Source organism: Artemia sp. Qi Xiang Cuo, chromosome 12 (genome assembly GCF_049724085.1).
Source record: "Artemia sp. Qi Xiang Cuo chromosome 12, ASM4972408v1, whole genome shotgun sequence".
Classification (NCBI taxonomy): domain Eukaryota; kingdom Metazoa; phylum Arthropoda; class Branchiopoda; order Anostraca; family Artemiidae; genus Artemia; species Artemia sp. Qi Xiang Cuo.
In genome coordinates this window covers 54,009,045-54,034,267 of record NC_142805.1, presented here as the reverse complement: position 1 = coordinate 54,034,267, position 25,223 = coordinate 54,009,045, and the positions used below count along the sequence as shown (strand labels likewise).

The 25,223-nt window shown below is 36.0% G+C and overlaps 2 protein-coding genes across 2 annotated transcripts in view; one reads left to right on the top strand and one right to left on the bottom strand.

Annotated features, from left to right (window-relative positions):
* PCID2 (PCI domain-containing protein 2) overlaps positions 1-12,417 on the bottom strand; it is a 48,180-nt gene extending 35,763 nt beyond the window's left edge. The window contains exons 1-2 of the mRNA XM_089097910.1: positions 12,361-12,417; positions 5,919-5,960 (exon numbers count right to left, since the gene is read on the bottom strand). Of these exons, the coding sequence (XP_088954036.1) occupies positions 5,919-5,960; positions 12,361-12,381 (63 nt within the window). The 5' untranslated portion in view covers positions 12,382-12,417. The remainder of the gene's footprint in view (positions 1-5,918; positions 5,961-12,360) is intronic.
* A 1,622-nt stretch (positions 12,418-14,039) lies between these two features.
* LOC148946278 (uncharacterized) lies at positions 14,040-14,897 on the top strand. The gene has a single exon (XM_089097652.1). The coding sequence runs from the start codon at positions 14,040-14,042 to the stop codon at positions 14,895-14,897; it is 858 nt and encodes a 285-aa protein (XP_088953778.1).
* The last annotated feature ends 10,326 nt before the right edge of the window (positions 14,898-25,223 follow it).

Here is a 25,223-nt window from a genome sequence, read left to right as displayed (position 1 = left end):
ATTAAGTCATCATAAAAGACATGTTTATTAGATTTTCGACTATGCTAAACACAATGGCTATCTCAAAATTTTAATTGGGTGACTTTGAGAAAAACATGAGCGTGGGAGGGGGCCTAGTTGCCCTCCATTTTTTTGGTCACTTTAAAAGGGCACTAGAACTTTTAATTTCCGTTCCAATGAGCCCCCTTACGATATTCTAGGACCACTGGGTCAATACGATTACCCCTGGGGGAAAGAAAAACAAATAAACACGCACCCGTGATCTTTCTTCTGGCAAAAAATGCAAAATTCCATATTTTTGTAGATAGGAGCTTGAAACCTCTGCAGTAGGGTTATCTGATACGCTGAATATGATGGTGTGAATTTCATTAAGGTTCTATAACTTTTAGGGGGTCTTTCCCCCTTTTTTCAAAAATCAGCCAAATTTTCTCAGGCGCGTAACTTTTGATGGGTAAGATTAAACTTAATGAAACTTATATTTTTGAAATCTGAATTAAATCTGATTCTTTTGATGTATCTACTGGTACCAAAATTCCGTTTTTTAGAGTTTCGGTTACCATTGAGCCGGGTCGCTCCTTACTTACAGTTCGTTACCACGAACTGTTTGATCAGACAATTTTACGAGTCGCCGTCGAATCAGAGCCCCCCACAGAAATAGGTCTCTGTGTAAGCCAGAATATAATTTGTACTTGAAAAAAATGGAAAAAAATTCAAATGAATTTACTGAAAAAATGTGCATTGTCATTTTAATATACACAATGATGGTTCCTTAAATCTTAAATCATAATGATTCCTTAAAATCTTAATTAATTTTTGATTTCTTAAAATTATAAAAGTGAAAACATTTAAAAGATTTTTTTTCAGTAAAGTAAAATTATATTCTGGCTTTTAGAAAGCATAGGGTTTAGAACACTACTCGGATTAATTTCTGCTCGTTTTGAGTTTGACTTATTTTAATTTCTGTTTGTTTTGGGTTTCATTTATTTATTAATACTGATTTGTGGTAGTCGTATGTTTGGTAGATTATTTTATGCTATTTTTGTTCATTTTTGGTTTAATGGAGTTCTTTACTTTTTTTTGTAAAACTTATTTTGTGCAAAAATTTTTTTTGATTAATTTCTGTTCGTTTTATATTGACACAGTCTTTTTCGGGGAGAAAGACTGAGCCTCTTCTGAAGTTAAACAACCATCCCTTCCATAAAAACCTTTAATACCCCCTGGGAATAACTTACAACCCTTGCCCCTAGTCTCTTGGGTTTAATTCAACACCAAACGCCTTGTTATATGATATTTAGACTATTTTGAATACAATGGCTATCTCAAAGTTTCTATTAGACACATTTCGGCACAATATGACGTGTGTGTAGGGGGGAGAGGGTAGCTGCCTTCTGATCACTTTGATTCTTAGAAAGGGCCCTAGAGCGTCTGATTACCAATCCAATGAGCCCCTTTGAAGTTTATATGACCGCACTTTCTAAAATAAACCTATATGTCCCCAGGGCAAAACTTACGACCCTTGCCCTGAGGGCTGGGGGATTTGTTATCCTTATAAACATATTTTCTAGACTTTTCAGATAGGCTTAACAAAATGGCTATATCGAAATTTTGATTGGAAGTGTTTGAGGAAATGATAGGCATGGAGGGAGACATTTGCCTTCTGATCACTTACAACCCTTTTCCTGAGGGCTATGGGGGAGGGTTGTCATCTTCAAAGACTTAATTTCCAGACCTTTTAACTACATTGAACAAAATGGCCATATCAAAATGTTGCTCAGAAAAGTTTGGGGAAGTGATGGGCGTGGGGGGGGGGGGGGGAGTCTCCTTCTGATTACTTTCAAATATTACGGGCAATAGCCCTCTCAATTTCCAATCAAAGGTGCCCTTATTGAATTTTTTACAGCGACACTATACATATGGTCTTACATACCCCCGAGGCAAAACTTATAAACTTCACCCTGAGAGCTCTAGAGGGTCTTCATGCTCCGGAAAACAATTTCCAAACCCTTCAACTATGTTCAAAAAATTGCTACATCAAAATGTTGATCGGAAGTGTTTGGGGAAATGAAAGGTATCGGGGGGGGGGGGGGCATTCACCTTCCGATCACTTTTGACTATTAGAAAGGGCACTAGCCCTCTCAATTTCCAATTGAATGAACCCCTTTTGAAGTGTTTACGACAACGCTATATATAACAACCTTATATGACTCCAGGCCATAACTTACAACCTTTGCCCTGGGGGCTCTCGGGGGTTTGTCATTCTCAAATACATAATTTCCAGAGCTTTCAACTACGTTGAACAAAATGGCCATCTCAAAATATTGATTGAATGTGTTTTGGGAAATAGTGGGGATGAGAGGGGGGTTAGTTGCTCTCCATTCACTTTCGACTATTAAAAAGGGCACTAGCCCTTTTCATTTCCAATCAAATGAGCCCTTTTTGAAGTTTCTACGACAAAACGTTGTATAAAAACCTTATACGCCCCCAGGGCATAAATTACAAACCCTGCCCTAAGGGCTGTGTGGGGGGGGGGTGTCATCCTCATAGACCTAATTTCCAGAAATTTCAACTACGTTGAACAAAAGGAACATCTCAAAATTTTGAATGGATGTGTTTGGGGAAATGATGGGCGTGAGAGGGGGGGGGTAGTTGTTCTTCAATCACCTTCGACTATTAAAAAGGCTCTAGCCCTTTCAATTTCCAATCGAATGAGCCCATTTTGAAGTTTCTACAACAACTCCTTCTATAAAAACTTCATATGCCCCCAGGGCATAACTTACACCCCTTGCCCGGAGGGATGTGGGGGGGGGGTGTCATTCTCAAATATCTAATTTCCAGAACTTTCAATTACGTTGAAAAAAATAGCTATCTCAAAATTTTGATTGTGTGTGTTTGGGGAAATGGTGGGAGTGAAAGGGGGGCTAGTTGCCCTCCATTCACTTTCAACTATTAAAAAGGGCACTAGCCCTTTTCATTTCCAATCAAATGAGCCCTTTTTGAAGTTTCTACGACAAAACTTTCTATAAAAACCATATATGCCCCCAGGGCATAACTTACAACCCTTGCCCTAAGGGTTGGGGGGCTTGTCATCCTCAAAGACCTAATTTCCAGAGCTTTCAACTGCGCTTAACAAAATGAACAAATGAACCTTATATGCCCCCAGGGCATAACTTACAACCCTTGTCCAGAGGGCTGTGAGGGGGGGGGTTATCATCCTTAAAGACCTAGTTTCCAAAACTTTCAACTATGTTGAACAAAATGGCTATCTCAAAATTTTGATTGGCTGTATTTTGGGTAATGGAGGGCGTGAGAGGGGGGTTAGTTGCCCTCCAATCACTGTCGACTATTAAAAAGGGCACTAGCCCTTTGAATTTCCAATCGAAGGAGCTCATTTTGAAGTTTCTACGACAAAACTTTTTATAAAAATTTTTATAGAATATGCTTCTCCAATAACTTTCAACCCTTGCCCTGAGGGTTGTGGGGGAGTGTCCTCCTCAAAAACATATTTTCTATATGGAAATCAACTATGCTGAACAAAATGGCTATCTCAAAATTTTGATTGGATATGTTTGGGGAAATGGTGAGCATGGAAGAGGTGTTAGTTGCTTTCCAATCACTTTCGACTACTAAAAAGAGCACCAGCCGTTCTAATTTCCAATCAAATGATCCCTTTTCCAAGTTCCTACAACAGCTCCTTCGATATGTAGTGCCCTGGTCTAAAGAAATAAATAATACATTGTGCCAACATCGTTCTTTACTTAGGCAGCACGATTGCGCTGCCTATGATTTAGATTAGCAGATTTTAGCCTATTCCATCTTTTTACATTTTTGTATTACGAAGCCTTGTAAAGAAAGTCTGTGCTTACACATGTGCATTAATAGGTAAATGTATGAATTTGCCTGTAGTCAAAGACACATTTCTATCTAAAAATTAAGCAAGTCACTGGGGGATAGGTATGGCTCATACTTTTTCAAGTTCAAAACTTTTGATGAAAGTGCCAAAAATAAGAAGATAGTAATCCAGGGATTAAGCCCACTAGGGCATATCATGGAGCCGACACTTTAGCAGCACAACTTGTGTTTTGATAGCTTTGCCTTAGGCAAAAAGTATTTTTATACGCAAAATTTGCAGAACAGTAACAAATGTAAGTTAGTATAGCTTGCAGTTAGAAATATCAATATTTTTCCGAATCAAAATTAACAATGTAATCTAATTGAGTGGCACGCCATATACTAGCCATAAATATCATACTCTATAATTTTATATATACCATTTTATCAAAAGTATCGTATCATATTTACTCTAATACTGCAAGTGAAGTATTGTATTCAAAGTCTGAAGTATACTGTATATAGCCTACTGCTGTTACTTTATAGATGGAGTTGTATACTCCAATGCTATTGGTATTATAAAAATAATGCATGCCCAACTGCTTACTTGATACTCATCAATCACTATACTACAACTATAAAAAGCACCATTTGACTTTCTGGGAGACCAATATTGAATGGCAGGCTCGCAGTCACATGCATTATGAAGCTGTGATATTAGTTTTGCCCTAGTCTAGACACAAAAATAAAAAGAAAATTACTGCTATACTGCTGTGTGGCTGTTTTGGGCTACTCATCTTCCACATTCCAGCTTTCCAATTACCTACTTTAGCTGTATATACACCTTGATAGCTACCAGCCCTTTTAACATTCTTTCAACTGACAAATAAACAATTTTGAGAGAATTTGGCTATTTGTGCAAGATTTGGACAAATATTCACTGTCAGTTGAAGAGAAGTGGAGTAAGTAAAAACTTGTCTGCCAAGACTAAGGATAACAACGACTTAAAAGTAAATTTTCACACAGCGACATTAAAACTCAATGAGCTTTTAGTTTGAACAAGTTTTAAAAAGCAGCAGCATGAGAAGAGATGCATTGCTTCTTGCAGAAGAGAAGAGATACATAACTCTTGAGATAAGAGATATTTCAGAAGAGATAGATCACCTGAAAAAAAGAATATCAAAACGAAAACAGCTCTTTTTTGTTTTGTAGTTGCCCATTTTTGAGTTTTGGTTCCTGTTGGGTCAAGTTACTTACAGTTCATTACCATGAACTGTTTGATCAATCTTGTTTAGAGAAGAATTCCTTAAATAGGAGAATTTTGTAAAAATACAATGAAAAAGGCAAAACCAGGACATTTACACCTAAACAAAATAAGCTAAATAACAACTTTTTCCCAAAACACCTTCAGGAAACACACCTTCCCAAATTCAATTTTCCAACTTCACAAATTTCAAAGGCTGTGAGAAATTTCAAGGTAAATTCTGAAATATAGCTTTAAATTTTCATTAAAATTATGTTAAATTTTTCTTTATTTAAATAGGTCAGCTTTTTGTCAGATTTTATCTTCCTATGTTTTGAGTGCTTGATCTGCATCAGTGTCATCTATCATTTTATATTTTGGATACAATTTTTTAATCATTTTATGCAATTCAAATTCTGTAACTTTCAAATGGACTACCTTAAATTTGTGAAGGGATTAAGCTGCTGCCAAAAATTAGTAATGCCATTTAAATTTTTGTCTTGTCTCCAAGTGGTAAAAAATTTAGCTGTTTCTAACACTATTCTAATTAATTTCACCCAATAATCCCACGCCTTAAAGCAGACACATATATTCACCTAAGTTGATGTAAAAGCATACTTTTACACAGCCAATAAAACAGGAGCCTGTTGGTAAAAGGCCAATTGTCTTATATTTATTCTGTATCTTCTGAGGTCCTCTATCTTCTTATTTCAAACAGTGATCAGTAGTATGTCAGATAGGGTCTTATGTCAACACATCTGGCTGTCAAGTGTAATTTATAGTAACATATGAAAATTAGATGATAATTTATATAGTCTACAAATGGTTGCTTAAAAAGCATACTCACTGCTAAATTTTGTCCATTGAAAGTTCTCCAAGCATGTCCCACCTAGAAAAAACAAGATATATTAATTTTATTGTAAAATGAGCAACAAAATACCATAATAAGAAGTATTTGAATTTGTAAAACTGATAAACTTCCGATTATTTAATATAGATCAGTATATTTGTCAAAATTAAAAAGTAAGGTTTTCAGTTTCTAATTGCTAAAATAAGAGACCTCTATCATTCATTAAAATGATAATTCTCTGGAAGCTCTATCATAGGCAGCGCGATAGCGCTGCCTAAGTAAAGAACAATGTGGGCACAATGTTTTTTTTCCCTCCATACCCGGGCACTTTGTATCAAAGGAGTTGTAGAAACTTCGAAAAGGGCTCATTTGATTGGAAATTGGAGTGGCTAGTGCCCTTTTTAATAGTCGAAAGTGATTGGAGGACAACTAGCCCCCCCCCCGACGCCCACCTTTTGCCCAAACACATCCATTCAAAAATTTTAGATAGCCATTTTATTCAACGTAGTTGAAAGTTTTGGAAATTAGGTATTTAAGGATTAAAATCCCTCCCCCCACAGCCCTCAGGGCAAGGGTTGTAAGTTATACCCTGGGGGCATATAAAGTTTTTATTGAAAGCGCTGTTGTAGAAACTTCAAAAGGGCTCATTCAATTGGAAATTGAAAGGGCTAGTGCCTTTTTTAATAGTTGAAAGTGATTGGATAGCAACTAACACCCCTCTCAAGCCCACCATTTTCCCAAAAACATCCAATTAAAATTTTGAGATATCTTTTTTGTTCAACGTACTTGAAAGTTCTGGAAATTAGGTCTTTTAGGATGATAACCCCCTCAGAGCCCTCAGTGCAAGGGTTATAAGTTATGCCCTGGGGGCATATAAAGTTTTTATTGAAAGTGTTGTCTTTCAACGTGAACAAATTTGTTCTCATGAACAAAATGAGATAGCCATTTTGTCCAGTGTAGTTGATTTCCATATAAAAAATATGTTTTTGAGGAGGACACTCCTCCACAACCCTTGGGGCAAGGGTTTTAAGTTATATAAGAACATATATAAGGGCATATAAGAACAATGTTGGCACAATGTATCAATAATAAATTTTTTCCTTTAGATCAGGGCACTTCGTATTGAAGAAGTTGTCGTATAAAATGCGAAAAGGACTTATTCAATTGGAAATAGGAGTGACTTGCGCCTTTTTTAATAATCGAAAGTGTATGTATGGTAACTAGTACCCCTTTCGCGCCCACCCTTTCCCGACACACATCCAATCAAAATTTTGAGAGAGTCACTTTGTTCAGTATAATTGATTTCCAAATAGAATTTATGTTTTTGAGGAGGACACTCCCCCACAACCCTTGGGGCAAGGGCTGTAAGTTATGCCCTGGGGACATATAAGGTTTTTATAGAAGGCGTTGTAGTAGAAACTTCAAAAAAGGCTCATTTGATTGGAAATTTAAAGGGATAGTGCCCTTTTAAATAGTCAAAAGTGATTGGAGGGCAACTAGCCCCCCCCCCCCTCCAAGCCCATAATTCCCCCCAACACACCCAATCAAAATTTTGAGATATCCATTTTGTTCAGTGTAGTTGATTTCCAGACAGAAAATATGTTTTGAGGAGGACACTCCCCCACAACCCTCAGGGCAAGGGTTGTAAGTTATACCCTGGGGGCATATAAGGTTTTTATAGAACGCGTTGTTGTAGAAACTTCAGAAAGGGCACATTTGATTGAAAATTGAAATGGCTAGTGCCCTTTTTAATATTTGAAAGTGATTGGAAGGCAACTAACACCCCTCCCACGCCCACCATTTCCCCAAACACATGCAATAAAAATTTTGAGATAGCCAATTTGTGCCAGGACATTCAAAGTTCAGGAAATTATACCTTTGAGCAGAACACTCCCCCTACAGTCTTCAGGGCATGGGTTATAAGTTATGCCCTGTGGGACTATACGGTTTTTATTGAAATCTTTGTCCTAGAAATTTGAAAAAGGGCTCATTCAATTTGAAATTCAAAGGGCTAGTACCTTTTTTAATAGTCGAAAGTGATTGGAGGGCAACTAACCCCCCTCTCACGCCCACCTTTTCCCCAAACACATCCAATCAAATTTTTTAAAAGCCATTTTGTTCAACGTAGTTGAAAGTCTTGGAAATTAGGTCTTTAAGGATGAGAATCCTCCCCCCACAGCCCTCAGGCCAAGGGTTGTGAGTTATACCCTTGGGGCATATAAGGTTCTTATAGAAAGCGCTGTCGTAGAAACTTCAAAAGGGCTCATTCAATTGGAAATTGAAAGGGCTAGTGCCCTTTATAATTGTCGAAAATGATTGGATAGCAACTAACACCCCTCTCAAGCCCACCATTTTCCCAAAAACATCCAATCAATATTTTGAGATATCCTTTTTGTTCAATGTACTTGAAAGTTCTGGAAATTAAGTCTTTTAGGATGATAACCCCCTCAGAGCCCTCAGTGCAAGGGTTGTAAGTTATGCCCTGGGGGCATATAAAGTTTTTATTGAAAGCGTTGTTGTAGAAACTTCAAAAGGTTTTGTTCAATTGGAAATTGAAAGAACTAGTGCCTTTTTTAATAGTTGAAAGTAATTGGATAGCAACTAACCTCTTATGCCCACCATTTTCCAAAACACAACCAATCAAAATTTTGAGATATCCATTTTGTTCAACTTAGTTGAACGTTCTGGAAATTTGGTCTTTTAGGATGATAATCCCCTCAGAGCCCTTGGTGCAAGGGTTGTAAGTTATGCCCTGGGGGCATATAAGGTTTATATAGAAAGTTGTTGTATAAATTATAGGCAGCGCAATTGTGCTGCTTAAGTAAAGAACAGGGACACTCAAGTACAAGACAAGAAAATGGGACAAAGTAAAGAGGAGGACACTCCCCCAAAACCCTCAGGGCAGGGGTTTTAAGTTAAGACCTGGGGGCATATAAGAATAATATTGGCACAATGTATTACTTATTATTTTTTTCCTTTAGAGCAGGGCACTTTGTATCAAAGAAGTTGTTGTAGAAACTTCGAAAAGGGCTCATTCAATTGGAACCTGGAGTGGCTTGTGCCCTTTTTAATAGTCAAAAGTGATTGGAAGGCAACTAACACCCCTTCCACACCCACCATTTCTGAAAACACATCCAATCAAAATTTTGAGATACCCATTTTGTTCAGCATAGTTGATTTCCAGATAGAAATTATGTTTTTGAGGAGGATAGTCCCCCACCGCCCTTAGGGCAAGGGTTGTAAGTTATGCCCTGGGGGCATATAAGATTTTTATAGAAAGCGCTGTCGTAGAAACTTCAAAAAGGGCTAATTCAATTGGAAATTCAAAGGCTAGTGCTGTTTTTAATAGTAAAATGTAATTAGAGGGCAACTAACCCACCTTTCACACCCACCTTTTCCCCAAACACATCTAATCAAAACTTTGAGATAGCCATTTTATTCAACATAGTTTTAAGTTCTGGAACTTAGGCCTTTGAGGATGACAACCCCCCCAAAGCCCTCAGGGCAAGGGTTGTAAATTATGCCCAGGGAGCAAATACGGTTTTTATATAACACATTGTCATAGAAACTTCAAAAAGGGCTCATTTGATTGGAAATTGAAATGGCTAGTGCCCTTTTTAATAGTCAAAAGTGATTGGTAAGCAACTACCACCCCTTCCACACCCACCATTTCCCCAAACACATCCAATAAAGGTTTCAAGATAGTCATTTTGTGTCACACAAATTAAAGTTCAGGAAATTATACCTTTGAGCAGGACACTCCCCCTACAGTCTTCAGGGCAAGGGTAATAAGTTATGCCCTGGGGGCATATAAGGTTTTTATTGAAATTTTTGTTGTAGAAACTTGAAAAAGGGCTCATTTGATTGAAAATTCAATGGGCTAGTACCCTTTTTAATAGTCAAAAGTGATTTGAGGGCAACTAACCCCCCTCTCATGTCCATCTTTTCCTCAAACACATTCAATCAATATTTTAGATAGCCATTTTATTCAATGTAGTTGAAAGTTTTGTAAATTAGGTCTTTAAGGATGATAACCCCACCCCCCCCCCACAGCCCTCAGGGCAAGGTTTGTAAGTTATTCCCTGGAGGCATATAAGGTATTTATTGAAAGCGTAGACACTTCAAAGGGGCTCATTCAATTGGAAATTGAAAGGGCTAGTGCCATTTTTAATAGGTGAAAGTGATTGGAGAGCAGCTAATGCCCCTCTCATGCCCACCATTTTCCCAGACACATACAATCAAAATTTTGAGATATCCACTTTGTTCAACATAGTTGAAAGTTCTTGAAATTAGGTCTTTTAGGATGATAACCCCCTCAGAGCCCTCAGTGAAAGGGTTGTAACTTGTGCCCTGGGGGCATATAAGGTTTATATAGAAAGTTGTTGTAGAAATTTCAAAAGGGGCTCATGTGATTGTAAATTGAAACTGCCCTTTTTAATAGTCAAAAGTGAGTGGAGAGTAATTAACCCCCCTCTTATGCCCACCATTTCCCCAAACACATTCAATCAAAGTTTATAGATAGCCATTTTGTTCAATGTAGGTAAAAGTTATGGAAATCATGTATTTAAGGATGACAAACCCCCAGAGCCCCAAGGGCAAAGGTTGTAAGTTCGGCCCTTGGGGCATATAAGGTTTTATAGATAGAGTTGTTGTAAAACTTCAAAAAGGGCTCATTCAATTGGAAATTGAGAGGGCTAGTGCCCTTTTTAATAATTGAAAGTGATTGGAGGGTAACTAACCCCCCTCTCACGCCCACCATTCCCCCAAACACATCCAATCAAAATTTTTGGATAGCCATTTTGTTCAACGTAGTAGAAAGTCCTGGAAATTAGGTCTTTGAGGATGACAACCCCCCCCCCAGCACTCAGGGCAAGAGTTGTAAGTTATTCCCAGGGGGCATATAAGACTTTTATTGAAAGTTTTGTTGTAGATACTTCAAAAGGGCTCATTTGATTGGAAATTGAAAGAGATAGGGCCATTATTAATAGTTGGAAGTGATTGGAGAGCAACTACCACCCCTCTCACACCCACCATTTCCCCAAACACATCCAATCAAAATTGAGATTGCCATTTTGTTTAATGTAGTTGAAAGTTCTGGAAATTTGGTCTTAGAGGATGACAACCACCCTAACAGACCTTAGGGCAAGGGTTGTAATTTATGCCCTGGGGGCATATAAGGTTTATATAGAAAGTGTTGTTGCTTCCAAAAGGGCTCATTCAACTGGAAATCAAAAGGCCTAGTGCTGTTTTTAATTGTCAAAAGTGATTGGAAGGCTTGACATTTTTATAGTAAAGATTGATGTGGGTATAATGTATTATTTTTTGTTATTATTGTTGTTTAGACCAGGCCACTTTATATTGAAGGAGTTGTGTGGCAACTAATCCCCCTTCCACAAAATTCATTTCTGATGTAAATGAGAGGTAAGTTTGAACTTTATCCTTACCCCTCCCCCCCCCTAATGTGCAAATATATCCTGAATTGGTATATATAGGAGTGGGGATAAAATTCATTTGCAACAAAAATGATTAGTATATTTAGAAAGAGCATCAAAAAAAGGTATTGAGTGTTATGTTTACTTTATTTGTAAGTCAATAATATGAACTGTGAAATATTTACCAAATATCTACTTCTGCTCCTTCTCCCTCTTGAGGTCTCAACATTAGGCTAGAGGGGTGGAGGTAAAATTCCTTTCTGATGAAAATGAGAGGTAAGTTTGAACTTTATCCTTATCCCTTCCCTACCCCCCTATAGTGCAAATATACCCTGAATTTGTATATATAGTGGTGGAAGTAAAATTCATTTGCAACCAAAACAATTTATTATATTTGGAAAGAGCATAAAAAAGGCATCAAGTGGTATCTTTACTTTATTTGTAAGTCAATTATATGAAATACAAATCATTTACTGGTACTTCAAAATACCTTCCCAGGACATGCTTTAGCCTGTAGACCCATCCCAAAAGTTTCATTTTCCTAACCTAACCCCTTTCCAAAATAGTAAAAAGTAGCTAAAATAGAATTTTACCAAGGTAAGTAATTCCAAATACCTTCCCAGGACATACTTTAGTCTGTAAATCCACTACTGAATGTTGTAACTTTACTTGTGGGCCTAGCCTACATTTGTCAAATTATTATTATTTAATGGAGAACCCATCATAGGCTACAAAAAAGGAAGACAGAGCAATAAACAAATAAAAAAAGAAATACACATAAACTCAGCAGTTATACATGTGGTTTAGTGATGAACGCTGGAGCTATGATCTAGCCTAAATCAGCTCTTAGAACAAATTACAAAACGAGTTTTACCATTTTGTCAGGTGTAAATGTACACATTTTTACCAAGAAATGAATATCACAAGGTCTGCTAATAATTGAAATGCAAAATTAAACAGAAAGATATTTTTTTAAGTAGATACTCAAGATAAAAAGATTAGCCTACTCTATTTAAGTAATTTTCCATGTTCAATGTTTTAAAACTTCAAATTTTCGCAGAGTTTAGACAGTGTTGGCTACTTCAATATACCATTTTCGTAGCTAAAATTATGCCACAAAAGGTCAATTCTATTGTCTGAACAGTAGATTTTAGGTTTGTCACTCGCGTAAACTTGTGACTCACCCGAAATCTTATCTAATTGATTTCACTGAGAACTGATAAATATTTCTATGATAAAGGGCTAGGCACATGTAGCTGATTTCGGGAACCGATTTCAGCAAGGGTATTTTCCAGGTTGAGAGATTATAATTAATGAAGCTAAGAGGCGGGGGCTTAGTGACGTTTTTCGGTGATTAATCATCCTTAATTATGTTCAATTTACGATAATCATTAAATACAATTAATTGCATGCATAAAGCTCTAAAGCCCTATTACATTCCTTGTCTAGAACGTAATTAATGATCATAAATCACCGAAAAACCGTCACTAGGCCCCGCCTCTTAGCATCATTAATTAGAATCACTCGACGTGGAATACATCCTTGCTGAATATGAAGGTCTAAATCGGGTCAAAAACTCCCAAATTTTTGTTGATAATTTTCCCAAATTTCGTTGATTATCAACGAAAATTTGGAAAGTTTTGACCCGATTTAGACCTTCAGGTCAAAACTTCCCAAATTTTCGTTGATAATCAACGAAATTCGGGAAAATTATTAACGAAAACTTGGGAAGTTTTGACCCGATTTAGACTTTCATAGCCTAGCCCTTAAAATCAGAAAAACTAAACCAAGGCCGAAACAGCCTCGTAACTTAAAACACAAGCCGCGTCTATATTCGAAGTTTTCTAGAAAACTGGGGCGGGAATCTGGCATGCATGTTGAAGTCTACGCTGCGCAACAAATTCAAAAAATCAAAATCAGTCACTGATTCAACATGACCTGTGTGCAGTTTTCGGTCGAGAAAACCAAAGCAATGGTAATCACGCGAACAAAAAAGTACTCTGCTCTTTGTCTTTTTCTAAATGGGGAACAAACTGAAACCGTGAATCAATTTAAATGGCTTGGAATTACCATTGATAGAAAGCTGACGTTTAAAGCTCATATAAGACAGTTAAAGAAAACATGTGCCAAAAGATTAAATATTATGAAAATGTTATGTGGAGCAAACTTTGGGCCAAAGCCCGACTTTTTTATGGAATTTTATATAAAATACATAAGAGCGAAATTGGAATATGGAGGAATAATTTATATGGCAGCGTCTAAGTCCTTGTTAGAGGAGCTGGAAACTATTCAATACAGTGCTTTAAGGACAGCTTTCGGAGCAAGAAAGACAACTCCACGGAGCTTTCTCGAATCAGAAAGTGGGATTGAGAAGCTAGGTAGCAAGAGAGACATAGCAACATTAAAGTTCTTACGGAAGATATGGATATCTGACCAGTCGAATCCAATTAAATCAAGAATGCTAAAAGAGGGATGGTTGTGGTGTTCATGGAAAAACCTATTCGGTATTGTGAGGGCAAAGGAGAGAATTGAAGAGTTTCAAATGGATTGTCAGTTAACATCAATGTTGAGAATGTCCAATATGCTAATTGCTCCTCAGTGGAAATCCATACCATACCATTGCAATACTTAATTTGGAAAGTGTGATAATCTAGATTATGGTCAATTACTCAAGACGAGCAAAGAAATGCAATATCTTGACAGTGTGGATATCTTCACAGATGCATCCAAAGTGGATAATAGAGTGGGGGCTGCTTTTGTAATTCCCTCCAAGAATATAGTTAAACTGATTAAATTAAGTGATGCAACTACAGTTTTTCAAGCAGAAGTAGTTGCAATAGTCAAAGCAGTGAGATACATAATAGATTTGGGACACACAGGTGAAAAATATAGAATTTGTTCGGATTCAAAAAGTGGTTTGGAGGCAATCAAGAATATTTATCTAGCAAATAAAGTAGCTCCTGAAGTGATCTTTTGCCATGAAGAATTACAGAAACTACTGAAAAAGGGAGTAACCATCACATTGGATTGGGTACCGGGGCATGCAAACATCAATGGAAATGAAATGGCTGACACTGCAGCAAAACAAGCATCCATAGAAGATGGGCAAACATTTGTAGATATCACACCCAGGATGGTTAATCAAATTGGAGAACTGATAAAGAAATTGAGAATAAAGACATTCAAGGACAGCCGTGTGTTCTCAACAAATATGTTAGTTATACAAAAGAAAGAAAGGCAATTTGAAAAGAAAATATATGGACCGCTAAGTAAATCTGAAGCCAGGGTGATATTCAGACTAAGGTCAGGTCATGCAGGAATTCAGAAATATAGAGCCCGTTTCTATAATGAAGATCCGAGATGTGCATTTTGTGGAAATGAGGAAACCGCAGAACATCTGTTATTTGAATGTACTGGAACAAAAGAGAAGATGAAGGATATTGGAAAGTTTAGTAGTGAAAAAAGAATTCGACAGAGTAGTGACATACTAAGAGAAGTGGGCTTGAATAGTGACTGTGCTGATGGACTTAAATTGATTAAATAAAAAAAACAAGTTTTTTAAACTGAAAGTAAGGAGCGACATTAAAACTTAAAACGAACAGAAATTATTCCGTATATGAAAGGGGCTGTCCCTTCCTCAACGCCTCGCTCTTTACGCTAAAGTTTTTTATTGTTTTAAAAAATAAATTTGCGAGAATGAGTCAAACTTTAGCAGAAAGATCGAGGCGTTGAGGAGGGGATAGTCCCTTTCAAATACGGAATAATTTATGTTCGTTTTAAGTTTTAATGTCGCTCCTTACTTTCAGTTTAAAAAACTTGTTTTTTTTATTTAATTTCTGATCGTTTTTTAGTTAATGCAGCTTTTATTTGCATAAAAATTTTACTTTTCTTTTGCTAAATGGATGTCTTTACAAATTAACTTACGTAACTAACTTCTATATTCGTATATTTCTCTTCTGGCAAAAAATACAAAGTTGTAGATTTTTGCAGATATGAGCTTGAAACCTATGTAATAGGGTTTTCTGATACGCTGAATTCTGACGGTGTGATTTTCATTAAAATTCTTTCACTTGTAGGGGATGTTTCCCCCTCTTTAAAAAATCGAGTAAATTTTCTCAGGCCTGTAGCCTTTGATGAGTAATACTAAACTTAATAAAATTTATATATTTAGGATCAGCATTATAAACACATTCTTTTGATACATTTATTGACATCAAAATTCCGTTTTTAAAAGTTTCGATTACTATTGAGCCGTATCGCTTGTTTTTTTATTGTTTTTTTATTACGTATATGTTATTACGTATATGAAGGGGTTCTCCCCTTAGTCAATACCACGCTCTTTACGTTAAAAGTTAAAAAAAATTTTGATTCACAAACCCCTGAATCACAAAGGCCGTTTAATTAGAATAGATAGCTCTTTTGAAAGCACTAAAAAACACTGTAGCGTAAAGAGCGAGGTATTGACTTGGGGGAGAACCCCCTCACATACGTTATAATTTCTGTTCGTTTTAAGTTCTAATATTCCTTCTTACATTTCTGTTGAAAAAACTTGTTTTTTTTATTTAATTTCTGATCGTCTAATGATCGACTTAATTTCTAATGCTTGGAAATCCGGCGCACCCTTCATAGAAATTTTTCTTACCCCAAAGAAACATCCTCCACGGAAATATTCTCCAGAGTAACCCCCTCCTCTAGCCCCCACCCCAGAAAAAATCCTTCCTGAAAATGGTTGTATACTTCCCAATAACCAATAAATAATGCTGGCAAGTCCGGCGCCCCCTTCATGGCAATTTCCTTCCCCATGAAAACTTCCATCATGAACAGATCCTCCAACATAACCACCGACCCACCCTTCCCTCCCACTACCAGAAAAAAACCTCCTGAAAACTTCTGTATACTTCCCAATAACCAATACTATATGTTAACATTGGGTAAAGTTCATAACTTTTAGCCCTCCCTCTGGGAACTTCGGGGGAGTAAGTCACCCTAAAAGACATATTTATCATATTTTCGACCATGCTGAACAAAATGGCTATCTAAAAATTTTGATCGGGTGACTTTGGGAAAAAAAAGCGTGGGAGGGGGCCTAGTTGCCCTCCATTTTTTTGGTCACTTAAAAAGGGAACTAGAACTTTTAATTTCCGTTCCAATGAGCCCTCCCACGATATTCTAGGACCACTGGGTCGATACGATCCCCCCTGGGAAAAAAACAAAAAAAAAACCAAATAAACACGCATCCGTGATCTTTTTTCTGGCAAAAAATACAAAATTCCACGTTTTTGCAGATAGGAGCTTGAAAACTCTACAGTAGGGTTTTCTCATACGCTGAATCTGATGGTATGATTTTCATTAAGGTTCTATAACTTTCAAGGGGTCTTTCCCTCTTTTTTTGAAAATCAGCCAAATTGTCTCAGGCGCGTAACTTTTGATGGGTAGCACTAAACTTGATGCATGTTATATATTTGAAATCAGCATTGAAATTTGATTCTTTTGATATATCTATTGGTATCAAAAACCCGTTTTCTAGAGTTTCGGTTACCATTGAGCCGGGTCGCTCCTTACTTACAGTTCGTTACCACGAACTGTTTGATATGCAAGTTTTTAAAGGATATTAATTGGATACATCTTATATAAACCAAGTAGTGTAGTGATTACAAGAAGCCTCCTGAGTCCTTGCAGGAAGAGAGGAGGAACCATCCATTTCAATTCAATTCAACATGACCTAACCTAACCCCCACCCCCAAATGTGCAAATATTTATCCTGATTTGACATATATAGGGGGGGGGGCTAAAATTCATTTCCAATAGAAATGGTTATTATATTCATAATGAGCATAAAAAAAGGCATTGAATGGTATATTCACTTTATTTGTAAGTCAATAATATGATTTGGTAAATATTTACCAAAATAGATTCATTGCTACAGTCCCTACATCAAATTCATTTAAAGTTTTGAATTGAATAGATGAATAATATCCACCTCTTCCCCCTGATGAAACCATGAGTTTAGGTAGTGCAAACCCTAAAGAGGTGGAGGGTTTCATAAACTTTCCTAATCTAGGACTATCTCATGACTTAGGAAAACAAGCCAAAAGAGCCATATCCCCAATCCTCCTTGAGGAAAACAATAGAGTTACAAAAAGTTGCTATATAGCCCCTCCTAAGTACCAGCCAAAAAAATAAGAGAATCCAGATTCTTGATAGATTTGAAAATAGAGTTGTCTTGTCTAAAAAAGATGAAACAAAAACCTTGCTTATGGAAAGAGAAACCTCCTTAAGCCTAAAAGAAGCCTTGAAACCTGAACAATTTGAATTTGAACTAAGCAAAGACAAAAAAAGAGTCACAATATTTCTTCCCACTGAATCTGTGGTTGCCAAAAGCATTAACAATTAATAAAGTAGGTGAAACAGAAGTCCAGGCAGATGAATTTAAACCCAGATATCAAGAAGTACTTAGCAGTATACCCAAAGAAATCACTGAAGAGTGAAATATGAGCTTCAGTGAAATATGTAAAAAGATTGAAAAGTTTTAATAGAGAAATAAAACAATTAGAAGATAACCTATCAGTTTGCATTACCTTTGAAAATAATCTTTTACCCTCAGCTTTCTGGCTATATGGAAGAAAAAGAGAAGTTCAAGAATACCAAAGACCTATTATCCAGTGCTTCAAGTGTCAAAAGTATGGGCATATGCAGGCACAATGCAAGACACCACAACCAGTTTGTCTCAGCTATGCAGTCCCCACCAGTCAAAAGATTTTGAATTCAAAAAAGTAACAGAAAAAGAAGAAAAATTTCAGAAGTATAGCTGTGTAAACTGCAGGGGTCTTTTACCTACTTCTGGCTTGTTTAGGGTCAGAGATCAAAATAAAAACATTTTAAGATTGTCTCAAGAAAAAAATATTGGCTTTAATATGGCTTCCATAGCGTATAGATCCTATGCAGATGCATTAAATAAGAAACAGGCCATGGAAATCAATGAACAAAACACACTCTAAAAAGACATTCTGACAAAGCTAGTACTTTTTGTTTCAAGTGCACCAGAAGTGGTTGACTTGAGGGACTCGGAATTACAAGAAAGGGTATAGAAGTTATGCTGTCTAATGAAAACACTATTCAATGAGAAACTAGAATCAAGGGAAATTTTAAAGCTAATCAACATGACCCCTTAAATGAGAGTTTTATCATTCAATACCCAATCAATCAAAAGAGTTAAAAAAAGACTTAATTGAGAGCTTTGTAAGGAATAAAGAAAATGATATTATCTGCCTACAAGAGACGTGGCTGACAAGCAGAGACACATGTATAATGAAAGATTTCTATGTAATTAAAAAGGACCAAGATGAAGGTAGAAGAGATGGATTGATTACAGCCATCAAAAAGTTAATGTACCATCAGGTGTTGGACTTTGGATTGGTGGTGAATCAGAAGGTGGAAGTGTTGTTGTGTAGAGTTTATAGATATAGAAAACCAGCACTGATATTAGCTAATGTGAATAGCCAAGAAGGAAGTAGTTTGGATTTGGAAACTGTGTTTGATTTAGTAAAAAATGCTGTAAAACCAACAGAAGAATTTTTAATAGTAGGTGATTTTAATGCTTACTCTGATATTTCGTGTGGTTTTGGAAATAAAAATTGTAGTGGAAGTGCATTGGAGAAGATCCTGGAAGGAAAAAGATGAAGTAATTCTATTAACACCATATGGGTTACCCACTAGGGCAAATCCACAGAGGGGTTTATACTCTACAACTGATTTAGCCTTTACATCTGGTAGAATGGCAACTAAGACAGCTGTCACATCAGAGGAAACGCCATAGCATTGCCTATAGTAAAGGTCATATGGCCCCAATGTTTTATTATTATTATTTGAAAAAAACTACGTTTTCTAAAGAGTTAAAGAGGCTGAGTCAAAAGTTCGAACCTTAAAACGTACAGGGATTAGGAGGTACAGTTGGGGGGGTGCCGTCCCCCCAAACCCCCCACTTTCGAAGCCTTTAAATAAAAAAAAAAATTTTAAATGAAAGTAAGGAGCGACACTAAAACTTAAAACGAACAGAAATTATTCCGTATATGAAAGGGGCTGTGTCCTCCCCAACGCCTCCCTCTTTACGCTAAGGTTTTTATTGTTTAAAAAAAGAGTTGTAAGAAATTCAAACTTTAGCGTAAAGAGCAAGGCGTTGAGGAGGGCACAGCCTCTTTCATATACGGAATAATTTCTGTTCGTTTTAAGATTTAATGTCGCTCCTTACTTTCAGTTTAATTTTTTTTTATTATTTAAAGGCTGCGAAAGCGGGGTTTGGGGGCGGCAGCCCCCCCCCCCCCCAACTGTACCTCCTAATTTCTGTACGTTTTAAGGTTCGAAATTTTGACTCAGCCTCTTTAACTCTTTAGAAAACGTAGTTTTTTTCAAATAATTTCTCCACATTTTTGTACAGTTTATTACTTATTATTGCTTGACTAACTGTTAGCTGATCGTATCAGGAGTTAAAGTTGGGGGGCTGCCCCCCCCCAAACTCCCTGCTCTTTAAGATTAAGGAGGCACACTTGTGCCTCTTTAAACAGTTCTTCTGGATACGCCTGTTAAGCCGAAGGATTTAATGGATTGGATTTAAAAAAGAAACTGAGTTTCTTTTTTAAACTTTAAATTCAATATGTAAAAAGAAATTCTCTGACAGGGAAACAAACCCGGGTCTTCGCCTGACAATCAGGAGAAGTGACGAATGTACCAAAGAAACGTTACATAAGTTTTATTCTGGGCGATGTATTTTTGGCGCAAGCAAATCCCCACAAAACTTGATATTTGGTTTTTGGAAAACAGGGAAGGAGTGGTAAGATTGAGTTAAAGTTTCGAGGATAAGCTCCCAGGCCCCAGAAAAGCTTCTTGTTCAATTTTTAGCCATATCAGATACTCCTAAAGGGGGGCTGGGGTGGGAAAATTTAACATGGGCTCTTATAGGAAAACGAGGTGTTTCGTAAGTATAAATTCGGGGGATAATTTTTTCGGTCTGAAAATATCTAAAGGCCCTAACAGGTTGAATTCCACTTCGAATGAGACCTCATTCACCCGGGTCCGTTGCCAACTGTGGCCTGTAGGCGTGGCTAATGAAAAAAAATGAACTTTAAGTGGCTATATCAGGTTTTTGGAAAACAGGGAAGGAGTGATCGGATTGAGCTGAAATTTCGAGAATAAGCTCCCGGGCCCTAGGAAAGCTTAACCTCTTAATTTCAGCCCAATCGAACATCGTTAAAGGGGGGCTGTGTTCGGAGGGTCGAAACCGCCAGCCCACTTTTAACCATGAAGATACAGTTGGAGGGGGGTAAAATGTTTTACGTTTCTTAGTTGGAGCTTGGGCTACAAAATCCGATCATCGCTGTCTCTCTCCGACCGCTAGGACCGGAAATCACTTAACATTGTGGTGGGTCGCCTATTTATAGAGGCACAAGTGTGCCTCCTTGATTAATTATTTGTTTTTTTTCCCAGAGGCACTTCATATGGAAGGGGTTGTCATAGAAACTTCAAAGGGGGCTCATTTGATTGAAAATCAAGAGTTTTAGTAAACTATTTAAGGGTCAAAAGTGATTGGAAGGCAACTAACACCCTTTCCATGCCAACCAGTTCCCCAAATACATCCAATAAAAATTTTGAGATAGCCGTTTTGTTCAGCATAGTTGATTTTCAGATGGGAATTATGTTTTTGAGGAGGACACTCCCCCACAGCCCTCAGGGCAAGGGTTATAAGTTATGCCCTGGGGGCATATAAGGTTTTTTATAGAAAGCTTTGTCGTAGAAACTTCAAAAAGGACTCATTCGATTGCAAATTCAAAGGGCTAGTGCTCTTTTTAATAGTCGAAAGTGATTGGAGGGCAACTAACCCCCCTCTCATGCCCACCCTTTCCCCAAACACATATAATCAAAACTTTTAGATAGCCATTTTGTTCAACATAGTTGAAAATTCGGGAAAATACGTTTTTGAGGAAAACAACCCTCCCCCCCCCCAGCCCTCAGGGCGAGGGTTGTAAGTTTTGCCCTGGGGACATATAAGGATTTTTATAGAAAGCGTTGTCGTAGAAACTACAAAAAGGGCTCATTTGATTGCAAATTTAAATGGCTAGATCCCTTTTTAATAGTAAAAAATGATTGGAAGGCAACTAACACCCCTTTCACACCCACCGTTTCCCCAAACACATTCAATCAAAATTTCGATATAGCCATTTTGTTCAACTTAGTTTAAAGTTATGGAAATTATACATTTGAGCAGGACACTCCCCCCACGGTCTTCAGGGCAAGGGTTATAAGTTATGCCCTGGGGACATATATGGTTCTTATAGAAGGAATGCTTGTATAAACTTCAGAGAGGGCTCATTTGATTGGAAATTCGAAGTTCTAGTCCAGTTTTTAAGAGTCAAAAGGCATTGAAAACTAACCCCCCATGCCTTTTTTCCAAAAAATACATCAGATAAAAATTTTGTGGTAGCCATCTCATGAAAAAAAAGTTCAAACATCAGATAACAAAAACTCCAGGGTTGACACATGTTGTACAAACATAATATTTGTAATATAATTCGTTTTATAACTAATTAATCATTAGTTATAATAATTATATATATTATTAATCATAAGTTATATCCAGGGGGTATATATAGCTGTTTTGGAAGGAATTCTTGCATAAACTTCAGAGAGGACTCATTTGATTGAAAATTGGAAGTTCTAGTTCAGTTTTTAAGAGTCAAAAGTGATCAAAGGGCAATTAGCCCCTCCCCCACGCCCTTTTCCGCCCAAATACATCAGATAAAAATTTTGAGGTAGCCATTTTGTTAAAAAAAATTCAAGGGTCAGATAACGTAACTCCGGGGTCGACACATGTTGTACAAACATAATATTTGTAATATAATTCGTTTCATAACTAATTAATCATTTGAAAAAAATAAGTTATTTAAAATCAATGAATCAATACAAATGTAGAGCATTGACCTATGGCAATCTGTTCAGAAAATATTGAAAAAGTGATCAATGAAAAAAACCTCGAAACCCGTTAAGGCACGTGGTATTTCTTCTGATGAGCCCTAATGGAAGGTTCTACTTGGAAATATTTCGCTAGATTTAAGGTGCTTTTGCTTGTAAATTTACAACGACTTACATTTATTGATGACGACTTGGCATGGATTTGGACATTTCTATTTGGTTGATGGTTCGGTTATTCTGTTTGGTCCTAGATAGTTGGATAGATGAGTAACGTCAAAACCTCGTTCAAGTGCACATTTATTTCAATTGCTGGATTAGGATGACAGTTTTTTTTTTTTTTTTTTTTTTTTTTTTTTTTTTTTTGCTAAGTAATTACCTCTTAAACATAATATGAATCCAGGTTGGATCTAGTGCTGGTGGAGGAAGCATCAAATATTCCTCCCCGACGGACCTTAACCCTGGTCCAGGTTTTACCTGAAATTGACGATTATTTGGCTAATTTATTAATTTTTTTAAAATGTTTTTATTAACCAAAAGCTCTATTTTGGGTAGTTTTTTTTTTTTTTTTTTTTTTTTTTTTGTATGATTAGTTAGAGTAATCTTATTAATTGTGGACTTTTGGCTTGGCTTTTGGTGATGTTTTGGACTTAGTATGGTTTGTCGTTTTGGTTTTATTTGATTTCTGATTTTATATTGAATAATAATGGCAATGATAATATTCAAAGGGGTCTGCCAAATATTAGTAAGTGTAATGGTCGTTGTTTTCTTTGTCAAGATCACTTCATCCCTCGAAATTATGTTAAAAGCACTTTATATAATAAAAATTTTCAATTTTTATTAACTGGACAGGTAAATTGTAAAACAAATAATATTATCTATTTACTAGAATGTAAAAATTGTCAATTACAATATGTAGGGGAAACAATTAATAACATATATAAGAGATTTTCGGGACATAAAACTACAATTACCAGGGGAAAAAACTAACAATTATCTAGTTCAACATTGTAATAATGGTACTTGCCCAGTATCTAATCTAACTGTTACAATTTTAGAAAACCTGGACCAAGAAAACTTTACTAAAGAAGAGAAAAATAATAAATTACGCAGACGAAAAGATTATCGGATCCATGCTTTGGATAACGCGTGTCCCTTTGTGCTGAATGATCGAGTTGCGAAATACGGAGACATGTCTAATTTAGTTGCTAACTGTATTAATGGGTTAACTGAGCACCCTTCTTTTAATTGCCCTACTAAACGTAAAACCCGATCAAGAGGACATAGGAAAAATAATAATAATAATTATTTAGATTTAAATGCATTTTTAATCAATTTAGGTCACATATTTGAGACTAATGGAATGACTAGTTTAATAAAATCTTTAAATAAGTTATGAAGGATTTATTTAATAAAAGTATTCTGGATTGCAAAAAATAGTACAACATGTAACTCAAAAACTAAATTAATTTATGATGCAGTTTGCATTTTAGCAAAATAAAAATCTATTTCAAAATATAATAAATCTGATAAGATTGTTAATGAGGATAATAGATTATATTTGTCTGTTAATTTTAGTTCTAAACAAATAGAAGATATTAATTTACCCAGAATCTTAAGCCAACGCAGAGTGAAGAATGCCCTTCCATGTAATTTGGTGTATAAAGATAGTCCAATTTTAACATATAAATTTTCAAACACGATTGTTTAAATCATTTTTAACTTTAATTCGATGCTTAAAAAACTTAACAAGGGGAGTCATTGGACATAGTGGGGTAGTTGCGATCAATTTTTACCTTAAATGAGTCATGACTACGAGCAAGTTGTAACGTGATATTTTTCAATTATAAAACATCTTGATCGTCAAAATATATTGAAAATGGGGGCTAAATTCCTGTTTTCTTACCGGATAAGGCTAGCAGATATTCTTAGGGGATTAAAGAATGATTTAAATTTATTTATTGATATATATTGCACGAAGGAGAAAATTACTAAAGACAGATTTCAGAATTGGATAAATTTTATTTTGACTAGTGTACAAAATAGCATGTATAGAATTAATCCAACAGATTCTGGGAAAAATTCAATATTTTATAATTCCAATATAAAACAAGCAATTGCTAATATAAAGAATGAATTTATAATTGTACCAGTTGATAAAGCTAGCAATACTTTTGCCATAATTTGTCAGAAACTCTATTGTGATATTTTATCAAAAGAGTTACTAACAACAAATACATACGAAAAGGCTCATATAGAGGAGAATAGTTTAATTGAAAATATAGAACAAAGAATTTTAAAAAATTTCAATATCAAAATAAATGATAATGATTGGACAGCAAAATCTTATATTGGGCAATAAAATTTCATAAATATCCACCAAAAACCACGTTTTATTGCTGGGGCAGCAAGGTGTCCAACCAGAATTGCGGCTACTGACCTATCTTTAATTTTAGGAGAAATTAGAAATAAATTTAAAGCATATTGCTCCAGAACTAAAAAAATTTTTCTAACTTTAACCGATATTGGAGTGTTAATAACTCGTTACAAGTGATATATTCTTTGGCGAATGTTTCAGCTAAAAGAGTCGATTCATTTGATTTTACTACTCTATATAAATATCTTTCACTTAATTTATTATTCGAAAAATTTAAAATTGTGGTAAAGAAATATTTTATTTTTTCTAATATCGGATTTTGGAGAATTAATACTTTTAATAAAAAACCCCGAAGGACGAATTTCTTTAGAAGTATTCTTAATTCAAGTTGTTATAGCTTGGATATGGTATTTGATTTATTGGAATTTGTTCTATTTAATACTTTTATAAGATTTACTGGGAACTTATATAAATAAACTGTCGGCATTTCTATGGGTGAGAATGCGAGTCCTTTAGTAGCGGACCTGTGTCTAA